The sequence below is a fragment of the Bipolaris victoriae genome, assembly GCF_000527765.1.
Source record: "Bipolaris victoriae FI3 unplaced genomic scaffold scaffold_188, whole genome shotgun sequence".
Taxonomy (NCBI): Eukaryota; Fungi; Ascomycota; class Dothideomycetes; order Pleosporales; family Pleosporaceae; genus Bipolaris; species Bipolaris victoriae.
Window position 1 is genome coordinate 18,003 of NW_014575204.1, and position 11,040 is coordinate 29,042.

The 11,040-nt window shown below is 46.7% G+C and overlaps 4 protein-coding genes across 4 annotated transcripts; 2 read left to right on the forward strand and 2 right to left on the reverse strand.

The window, feature by feature from the left end:
* Window positions 1–835: 835 nt before the first annotated feature.
* On the forward strand, window positions 836–3,210 carry COCVIDRAFT_59039 (hypothetical protein; the record flags this gene model as incomplete). Its single annotated transcript, XM_014694974.1, has 3 exons — window positions 836–926; window positions 1,003–2,633; window positions 2,686–3,210. Coding segments are annotated over 3 exons (2,247 nt in total), but the record flags the coding sequence as incomplete, so codon positions are not given.
* A 2,283-nt stretch (window positions 3,211–5,493) lies between these two features.
* COCVIDRAFT_21097 (hypothetical protein) lies at window positions 5,494–6,591 on the forward strand (the record flags this gene model as incomplete). The annotated part of the gene is made up of 1 exon (XM_014694975.1): window positions 5,494–6,591. The coding sequence occupies one exon, from the start codon at window positions 5,494–5,496 to the stop codon at window positions 6,589–6,591; it is 1,098 nt and encodes a 365-aa protein (XP_014550461.1).
* A 1,312-nt stretch (window positions 6,592–7,903) lies between these two features.
* On the reverse strand, window positions 7,904–9,010 carry COCVIDRAFT_21098 (hypothetical protein; the record flags this gene model as incomplete). Its single annotated transcript, XM_014694976.1, has 1 exon — window positions 7,904–9,010. One exon carries the CDS (start codon window positions 9,008–9,010, stop codon window positions 7,904–7,906), a length of 1,107 nt encoding a protein of 368 aa, XP_014550462.1.
* A 1,241-nt stretch (window positions 9,011–10,251) lies between these two features.
* COCVIDRAFT_115407 (hypothetical protein) lies at window positions 10,252–10,566 on the reverse strand (the record flags this gene model as incomplete). Its single annotated transcript, XM_014694977.1, has 1 exon — window positions 10,252–10,566. The coding sequence occupies one exon, from the start codon at window positions 10,564–10,566 to the stop codon at window positions 10,252–10,254; it is 315 nt and encodes a 104-aa protein (XP_014550463.1).
* Window positions 10,567–11,040: the final 474 nt, after the last annotated feature.

Genomic DNA, 11,040 nt, shown 5'->3' on the forward strand with positions numbered 1-11,040 from the left:
CTTTGCAAGGCAGCTCTTGTGTGACCAGCAATACCATAATTCGCTGCAGGCGTGTATGGCAGCCCCAGCTCGGTCAGCCTCGGATACGTTAGAGGTTGTATGTATATAGCTGAGAGTCTATAATGCTATATAAAGACATATAAAGAGTAAATCCCGAGCGAAGTGCTACAGCATCCTTAGCCGTGGTGCTGTTGTGCAGGTATGTTGACCTGTAGAGCAGGATTGACAGCTAAGGCGCGCTACCTGCACGTCGTACGGAAATGCCGTAACGGGGTTAGTGGTATTATATCAGCGCTGATGTCAGACCCTTGTCCCGCGAGCGTAGCTTAGACAGGGCCACCCGGCTAAGGCTAAGGTTACGGTCTACTAGTTAGAAGCTAAGAAGCGCTACACGCTCTGAATAGCACCCTAGACACACTCTATGCCTATATATTACCGTGACGCAGTTCCGATACTAAGGAGGAAGCGATAGAAACCGCCACGTTTGACGTGATACCCATTCGCCTTTTACTGTAGCATATGGCAGTTCTTAGGCTAGAAGGGCGGATGTAATAGCGATGAGGTCTAATAGTAGGGGGATATCCACTACGTTAGTTTGGAGAGTCTGGCCGTCTGGCGAAAATGCGATGTGTGAGATGAGTGCAAGCTGATCTTCTAGCACGCTGCGACAGTTGCGTGTGCTTCGCTCCAGCCTTAGACCCCACAAGTGGCTGCTCGAAGTCGTCAGGCTGCGGGCTGCATAGCCGCCAGGCTGAGGCCGAGGAGGTGCTGTGCCGCAGACCATTACCGCAGACTCTATCATCGACACACCACTAATAGTGCAGTCTTCTACAGCGATGCCATGGTCTCTACGACATCCAACATAGCGTTCGGCAACGCATACAAGAGCGTCCAAGCTAACAACATCAACGGCTCTGTCCACATTGGTACGTCGCGGGATTGGCCGAGGGCCGTCAAGCCGTTCAGTAGACATGGCACACGCTAAGCAGACACGTTAAATAGGACTTGAGAATACACTCGACCGTCTCCCGCGTGCCGAAGATGCGCCCTTCAACTCGTACGCTAAGCAGCACGAGCCTACATGCCTCCCTGACACGCGCGTCGACCTGCTACAAGAGATATACAGCTGGGCGGACGGGCAAGACGAGCGGTGCATCTTCTGGCTGAGCGGCCTGGCAGGCACAGGCAAGTCGACAATCGCGCGGACGGTGGCACGCAGCTACTACGACAAGCAGCGTCTGGCAGCCAGCTTCTTCTTCTCGCGCGGCGGCGGCGACGTCGGCCACGCAGGCAAGTTCGTGACGAGCCTTGCGGTGCAGCTTGCGCGCAACGTGCCAGCATTAAAGCGGCGCATTAGCGACGCAGTTGTAGAGCGCGACGACATTGCTAGCCAGTCTCTGCGCGACCAGTGGCATCACCTTGTCCTCGGGCCGTTGTCGAAGCTTGGCGACAGCAGCTATCCAGCCTCGCTCGTTCTGGTTGTGGACGCGCTTGATGAGTGCGATAGCAACGACAATATCCGCATTATTGTGCAGCTGCTGGCTGAGGTGCGGCCGTCATTGACAGGCGCCCGACTGCGGGTGTTGCTGACAAGCAGGCCAGAGGTGCCGATCCGGCACGGGTTTAAGACGATAGCGGACTCGAAGCACAAGGACGTTATCCTGCACAACATCTCGCCGTTAATCGTTAACCACGACATAGCCACTTTCCTTAAGCATCACTTTAAGATTATAGCAAGAGAATGTTACCAGACTGAGGACTGGCCGGGTGTAGAGACTATTGGACTGTTAGTGCAGAGTGCAAGCGGCTTGTTCATCTGGGCTGCGACTGCATGTCGCTTCATCCAGGAAGGTGGACAATTCGTTACTGACCGACTGCGTGCTGTTCTTAAGGACGGCTCCTCTATAGACAGCAGCTCGGCAAATGACAGCTCATCTAGCGACTCTGGTATAGATGAGCACTTCGAGATTCTGCCCGAACAGCGATTAGACAGCATATACCTTACAGTGCTTAGGAACCCTGTTCGCAGATACAGGAAACAGGAAAGGAAGAGATGGTACACGCTGATTAGAGAGACACTTGGGGCGATTGTGCTTCTACAATCGCCGCTTTCTACTTCTCCCCTAGCTCAGCTACTGCGTGTTCCTATAGAGGATGTGCATCGAACGCTATATGAGCTATACTCGATTGTAGATGTCCCACAAGACCCAAACTCGCCAGTGCGATTGCATCACCCTTCGTTCCGCGACTTTCTACTCAACAGGAAGAGATGCAACGACAATAGCTTCTGGGTAAAGAAGACCGGTATGCACGAGAAGCTGGCATCTCGCTGCCTGGAGCTCATGTCGGCGCCAAGCGGTCTTCGACAAGACATGTGCAACCTCTTAAACCCTGGAGCTTTACGGGGAGAGATCGACGAAAAGACAGTTGATCGCAACCTGCCACCTGAGCTGCAGTACGCGTGCCGCTACTGGGTCGGTCATCTCGAGTGCAGCGGGCGCAGTGTTGAAGACGGAGACGCCACGCACTGCTTCCTTGAGAAACACCTTCTTCACTGGCTGGAGGCTATGAGTCTGCTCAACGAAACGAGTCTATGCGTGCGACTACTAGCCAGGCTACAGGCGCTAGCGACGGTAGAGCATTCCTATCTAAGTGTTACAGTGTTTAATACTAACCTACATGTAGCCGTCTAATAGTACCGTTGCGAAGTTTCTCTATGATGCCGTCCGATTTGTGCTGCGATTTGTACCAATACTGGCTAAGGCTCCCCTCCAGATATATTCTTCAGCTCTTCTCTTCTCGCCCGAGTCGAGCATTGTGCGAAAGGTGTTTGTTGAACAGGTACCACAGGCAGTGAGAGTGATTTCTGGGAGAGACGTAGAGTGGGACGCATGCCGGAGTGTGTTGGAGGGCCACTCACGAGAGGTCAACGCGGTGGTGTTCTCGCCAGACGGGCAGCTGGTCGCCTCAGCATCCTACGACAGCACAGTGCGGATGTGGGAGACAGCGACGGGCACGTGTCGTAGCGTGCTAGAGGGCCATTCAAACTATGTCAGGGCGGTGGTGTTCTCGCCAGATGGGCAGCTAGTCGCCTCAGCATCCGACGACAGCACAGTGCGGGTGTGGGAGACAGCCACAGGCCACTGTCGCAGCGTGCTAGAGGACCATTCAGGTCAGGTCGTGGCGGTGGTGCTCTCGTCAGATGGCCGGACTCTCCACACTAACAAAGGGGATATCTCCTTACCGTTAGATCTTATCGCTGTTGCATCCGCCCTTCCAGCCCAAGAGCTGCCATATGCTGCCGTAGATGGCGAATGGGTATTGCGTCAAACGCGGCGGTTTCTATGGCTTCCTCCTCAGTATCGGGACCGTGTCAATGCAGTGTATAGGCACATAGTGTGTCTAGGGTGTCGTTCTGGGCGTATAGCGTTTCTTAGCTTCTAGTAAAACGTAGTTATTCTGTTATGAGTGAATAGAAATTATGTCTATACTAACTACTCTAAGCTAATTCTGACACTGTTGCAGGACCACATATAAGTCTCTACCTGTACTACTATTCTCTTCTCCAACAGGCATGCGTGGAGTCTAGTGCGGCGTTTAAGCACACAAGCGAGTCATGGTTAGCGTCAGGTGGCTCCATCGAAATGACGCTCACGCAAGTGTCTGGAATTGGCGCGGGAAGAATACCGCTAAGCCGCTTGCAGCATTTCTGTACGGCCTGCGAGTAGCGCGCCTTGGTTGTTAATCCTGCTCTGTAGAGCAATAGACTTGCGCAACAGCACCGCGACCTAGGATACCGTAGTATCCCGCTCGGGATATACCCTTTATGTGTCTCTATATAGCTCAGCAAACTCTTAAATACATACGTTAAAACCTTGAGCGCGTCCGAGGCTGTCCGAGGCGGGGCTGCAGTATATGCTGGCAGCAAGCTGTGGTATTGCTAGCTAAGCAGGAATTTGGAAGCGACGAGATAAAGTACCGAGAGATCTATGATGCTGAGGAATCTATTCCGAGATTCTCTGGATCTATCTGCTGCGTTTAGCTTTGTAGGAGTGGGAGCACTGCCGGCATGCCGCCACACAGGGTTTTCCGCCACACGTGGAGGGATAGTAAGTAAGTTATATATTTAAAAACTATATATCTATGATCTCCACATTTAGCTGTATTAAATAAGCTAAAAATATAGATATACATATATATTCCTAAAGGTTCTTCTGAATCTCAGCCCTAGAGTAGTTAAAGGCATTCGTGAAGCGCCACGGTGAAGCAAATTGGGAAAAAGATGACGCCTAGCGAAGCGTGAAGAGGGCGCTATTGTTACGATCCCAGAAATTGCTTACGCGCTTGGACCTGTCATCAGTACAAACTGGTTACGACCGTGCCGCAATCCTACAGCCACACCAGCTAGAGCTGATCACGTGACTTGCTCTGTGATCTGTACAGCTTGGCGCGACAGGGCAACAGAGCACTCTGCAGAAAACCTTAGTATATAGTTAGCAGTAGGCATTGAGCCCTTATAGCTCCATGTGTTCAACTTAATTTACGAGTGCAAGTACAATATATAAGCTACTTGCGAGAACCTTTGTTCACTGCACCCTGACGCTTCATCTGCGAAAACCAGCCTCTAGAGCCTTGACACCAGAAGTCTTATATTACTTCCACTCAAGACCCATACTCTTAACAGCTATGTAATAACTGCATTAGTACAGTAGAATGATTGCTTTGACTCAAGATCTGAAGATAAGCCCGTTTACAAAATGACATTTATACATTTCTCATATCACACGCCACCTCCCTATCACTCACCTATACTCCATGCAGTCAGCATTTTTAAGATACTAGGCTTGGATAGCAGTCTAGAGGCAACGTCCGAACTTCTCACATTATATGTGTAGGGCGGACTGATGATGTAGCTGACTCAATAGACGCAGTCAGCGTCACGGCAATGTACGAATAGACACTATGATGCAGTAAGTTTAGCGATGTACGATCTCTGCTCTGCTACTACATAAAATTTTGTATGATTCAACTTAGAAACGACGCATATCGTGCTTTGAGGACTATTGTAGGTCATGCATTAGATTTCGTATTTGTCTAGAGCAGAACAAATGCTCCTCAGCCTATCGCTCTACTGCAAGTTTCTAGTGAAAAAGCCAACAAAGCAGCACCATCTTGTCACATGATTCTTTCAATGATAGCAATATACAAATCGTTGTCAGCGCATCAGATGCTTGGCTAATTTACGAGTGAGATATGTACAAGTGGGCGGAGCTTCAGGTGTGTAATAGCCAGAATGCTTCACCACTGCTTACGGGAGTAATTGACTTAGCGTAAGGTAACAGCTTTTTTTATATTACTCTTCTGAATATCCAAATATTGGCTAACTACTACAAAATGCGCGGTCCTTCGCTACCGGAAAGTCTATAAAGTTTCACTTTGTACATAGAGTTTCACAGAAGCAACCAAGAAAACTATATTCACGGAAATCACGAAATGGTTTCAAAACCCTGTGATGATAGTGTGATATTTTCCGCTTTTGGAAAACGTTACTATGCATTTATCGTTGCACCTAGCCGGGTTGTTATCTACCGAGTTTCGACTAAAGCAATTGTGTTCGATAAAATACTCACAAATCGCCAAGAAACACTCACTCGTCGATTCACGTCCTTGATCAACTTCGAGAATGGGTTCTACGCCGGCCTGTCAGATGGAACGATCTTTTCGTTTATAAAGGGCAAAAAAGCTAAATCGAAATTTAAGCTTATCAGTTCTAAACGTGAGAAGCTCGGTGCCTATAACAATTTCGAACAGGATACCTCACACCGAGCGATCACCTTACTCGGGTGTAACGCAGACGTACTTGTTTATCAGACTAAAAATCATGAAATAGTCCTTTTAAGACAGTCAAATAAGCCATACACTTTCCCTTTCAAAGAACCTATTTGTAAGCTAATAATCGACGATAAATTCAAAATGCTTACGTTCGCAACACAAAATGAAGATAGTGTTTTTATACACTCGATTATGTATGATTGTCTCCAGAAGGAGAGCAACGAGTTTAAAATACCCGAACATTTCGAATTAGTCGACCTTTCGAAAAGTGGCGTTATAGCCTGTCATGATGAAGGCGATTTTATTATATGGAATCCATTCGCAGACCCGATGCCAGAACCCTTTTCCATAGGTACTCCGGATAGTTTGCCACAGTTTACTTGTTTTGCAGGAGAGTTGGAGGAATATTTTGCATACAGTGACTCTAAATACCCAGAGATAGGTATAGCTGCAGGAGAGTTGTGCGCAGAAAACGGCCAGGAAGAATGGGAAAGGCATAAATTCGCTCAACATGATATGATGCAAGATTGGAAAGTATCGAAAGATCACAATTTGCAATGGGAAGACAACAAAAGTAACACGACGATAAGGGATATTCAATCTGACGGAAAAAACCTTATCATCCGAGTTCAGGGCCGTCCTCATGAACACCGCAATAAGCCAATGAAGGAATGTTTACTAATATTCGATCTATCGAAGAATGATGCCAGCGAACACTTATCGTGTACGGATTACATCCCCTTAGATTTCAGGGCGTAGAGGGCTGGTGTCTTTGATAACACTAATCATAACTTTCGTTTGGACTACGAAGCTTAGGCCTATACTTCAGCCTTAATCTCTATAAGCTAAATAGATAGTGATAGTTTTATAATTTTATACCTAGTTAATTGACATGGTTTATCAGTAAGCGGCCCATATGAGTAAGTGGCTCACCCCACTAAACTTGACCTTACGTTCTGCGCAATTGAGCCACAACAACGCATTAAAACAAGATAAAATTAAGACAGTTTCTATCACTGGTGTACGCAAATCCTCCAGTGCCGCGAGAAACAAGCGGTAACTAAAGTCCCTCTCTGTGTAACGGAAAGCCCGGTGGGCTGGAACTAGCCAATGAGAGCGCAAGGTCAGCAGTCATCCCTGCGAGATGCTGGATCTCATTGGCTCATTCCTGCTCACTGTTTTCCGGCACACAGGGAAGGGTGTTAACGTCCATCCCTAAGTCACGAGATGCACCCCGTCGCGAGACGAACACCAGGTACTTTGAAATCAAGCATTCATAATCTTCCAAGCGCGTGTGATCAATCTGCAATATTCTGTCAATAACTTCTTAGCCTACTTTAGCCTACTTGTATACTTCTAAATACAAAAATTACGCCATCGTTGACGCCTGCACGCCGTGCGCAGTCAAGCCTTCGATGGTGCCAAAATCCAAGTCTATGCTGTACAGCATGGCACTTGACCCCTAAGACCCTATGAAGGTGATAAACTGACTCGCCTAGACTTCCGAATGGTACTATAGGTATAAGAAGTCACCGCCAGCCTCGTGGCGACTGTCGCGCGCTTGTTCATGCCTGATTGCCACCCTGGCCAGTACGTGAGATCGAAGCAGCTTCCTAATACGGTTAGTGCAGAACTGACCCCGCACTTACAATACGAGTAGTTACTTAACTAATTAACTAGTTACTTTAGACTAATTACCTCCATACTCTAAGATACATAACTTCAATCACGCTATCGTTAACGCCTACCCGCCCTGTATAGTCAAACCTTCTATCATGCTAAAATTAAGGCCTATGCTATACAGCAAACGGAATAATGTGATTGAGGAGAAACGAAAATAGGATCGAGGAACGGGACTAACTAATTCAAGACAACTTGTTTCACTCTTCAAGGCGTAATGCAGACGTGTTTTAGCAATTCTCTGAAGTACTAGTTAAGCGATTTAACTATTTATACTTGAATCTTCTGGACTGAGGGTCTAGACCTACGAATAACTACTTTCAATTCCATTGCAATAATTGTATGGCTCACTATCCACCTACTATATCTGAAGCTTCGCGTTCTTACTTCCTCAAAGGTCATTATCAGTCATGAATGATGAGCTGAATAAAATCCTTTGTTCTTTGTCATTGCTGTTGGGATCGTTTACGAGCCTTAAGACCAGTCTTCCTTGATCGTCCATTTTGGGATCTTCTGAATAAGGGTATTTGGCTTCGCTAATCTCAAACTCGGCGGATCGTTGCTGCGCCCTATTTGAACAATAGCAGACACTCTCCCACTTCTCAGGGTGCTTCTTTGCGATGCCTATTGCGCCCCCTATACAGAGAATAAAGTACTCACTGCCATGGTAAGCGGCGAAGCAGGCATCACCATACCTTGAGGCTTGAAGACTCGAAGTAAGAGGGTCAAGATGCGTAAAACCTGGCGAATTATCACCTGTCTCTGGTCGATAGATGTGCAATCCGTTGAGAGCCGCAAAGGCCATGTCGCCTTTATCGGAAACTGCAAGCAGAGTGTCTGAATCATTCTTTACTTGCAACTTGAAAACTTGCTTGTTGCGTTCCTTGTTTGGATCAATCTTATAGAGCTTGTATCTTCTTTTATCTTCACGAACTACCACTCTTAATACACTGGTATCGCTGCAGAAGGCATGCGCTATGATCTTTCCTGTGAAACTACGCGAGAATGTTGGCTTGGAGTTTAATTGTGATTCTCTAGACCGGAATACAAGCCTAGGACAAGTGCTCTGGTAAACAAGCCAATTCTCGTTCACTCCAAGGAGCGTTTCCGGCTTCTGATTTGCTTTTTCATCATCGACGAAAGCCCCAGGGATTGTACCAATATATCGATTATATTCATAGCCGCTAGACGTTTTGGAACATGAAAACACTCTACCATCAGACATACCGACAAAGAAATCATCTTTGTCGGCAACTACCGATGTGATAGTGAGGGTTGTCCAATATAGGTTTTTTGGCTGAAAGCAATCTGCGTACAAATCTTTGTCTGGATCATAAATAACCAGTGTATCCCCATCAGTGACGAATGCGTACTTAGAGCTACCGTAGGTCAATAAGTCAATATCATCGTCATCTAGTACGCGATATGAAAAGCTTAGTGCAAGCTTGTTTTGACCAGGTTTTTCCATCGTTGTCTTAAATGAATTCCTCGTCGCCATATTCACTGCTGGAATATAACAAGTCACAGGCCCTGTCGAAGTTACTCGGTTCAGTAGTAGTGAGTGCGCCAGCAAGCCGTGGTTTATATGCAGTATTAATTCTCAATGCTTATGTTTACAAGATAAGCTTTATCACATACCTGGTTTACGCCTCCAAGACAAGTGTGACGAGAATTAAACTGGACTAGCTATACACCATAAGCTATCTTAACGTGTGATGAGATATTACTGTGGGAGCATGCTGAGCCTCTTAATGAATACTTCCAGACCACTAGAGGGATGAGAGGTCATTGATCTAAGAGCACTACCACTGTATCTATCGCAAGCCCTTCAGACTCTACATTGATTAAACCGTGGAGACTGGCCTGTTCTTGAAGTACAGTGATTAGCAATTGTGGCTTCACCCCTGCACGCTGCTGCGCAACAATTCTGAACAACCCCACCTTCCGTTCGTAGCTTAGCATGAGAAGTCAGCTGTAGGGTAATCGGCGTGATTGCTCCATCCTCAATCTCATGATGACTGGACTTTTGGAATACTACTTGCAGAGGTGGAACTGCAATCGCTAATCACTGTAGAACTTGAAAATCGATACATTTGAGAACGAGGCTGTACGCTCCTTTCCTCATCGTGGCGCATCTTCGTCATCACGCTGACGGATCGCAGGATGGCACATTGATAAGCAGGAAGACCAGACCAATGCCATAGTGGAACTCTCTACCTGGCCATCTTTGGCTCTCCACAACTGCTCTCCAAAATGTAGTATGTATCGAGCACTTGGTACGATCTTGCTACATTGTTGATCGATCGATCGAGCGTTTCTAGCATATCCAGGTGTTTTTGTCTAGGGAACATGAAGAATGACGCGGCGAGAGATTGAGGTGGAAGCTGTTCTTCAATGGAATTCGATAATTTGTTTTTGACAGATCCAGAAGAGAAAGCACTCAAGAAGTCGTGTAAGGAGGAATGTGTGACAATCTGAAACTTGTTAAATACAAGTCCATATTAAAAGTGGAGCCATCTACGAGATTCTGCGCCGCAATCGCGTGGATTGACGGGAGGACTGCAGATGCTGAAGGAAAAGCGTTCGTTATACACTCTAGTCTCACTAAAAGTACGTGACTTGCTTTGAGTATTTGTGAGGGGTTCAAGCTGTGATATTGGTTGCTGCTAGTCCTAGAACCACTAGGCTATCTAATTCTACTGCCTACTGTATAAAGCACCTCCTGCTCGCGCGCAGTCACTAATCCACAAATACATATTCGCTATCCAGACCTACTACATGCTGAGGCGCTTGCGTTCTTCTAATTGGACCAAGCACCTCGTATTCTCTCTTTACTATCTCCTCCGTCCTCTTGTTGTCGAGGCGCAGAGCCGCCATGGCAAGGATAAGCGATGAAATGCGACCGCGCTGGAGGAGGCCTTGTCCGGGTTCGTGAGAACAGGTGGCTGCGGTATTGGATGCGGAGCGGGAGGAGGTGTCTCCGACATTTTCATCTGGGGAAAACCGCTCTTCATCTCCATTTAAGTTTCTATGAACTGCTTCGGAGGACTTCATAGGTCTGGATTGTACTGATCTATACTCTCACAAAGCCTCAGTTTCCAATTCTGACAACACATATAAGTAGTGTTTGATTCCACGTGGTAACACTCTCGCGTAATGATAGATCTATCAAATAACCTTAGCAATTGTTAGCTACGCATTTAGTCATTTCGCTGCGAATCTCCCGAACCATTTGAAATCCAACACCCGTGGAGGCTGTGACGTTCTAAAAAGATATATGCTAGGCAAGGTAATAGGTTTGCGCGAGCCACAATCTATGTAGCATGCAGAAACCGGAAATTGAAGGTATTATAACGGCCGACCCTCTGAGCTCCATCTAGAGAGGACATATATGGTATCTTCTTATTACAGTGGGGTGCAAAAAAAAAAAAGAACTAAAAAAAGTTGATATTTTGAAACTATTGTATCTCGGCTGATAATATAGCTAAATATATAATAATTAGTAATTTAAAAAGCTAAGATCTAGTA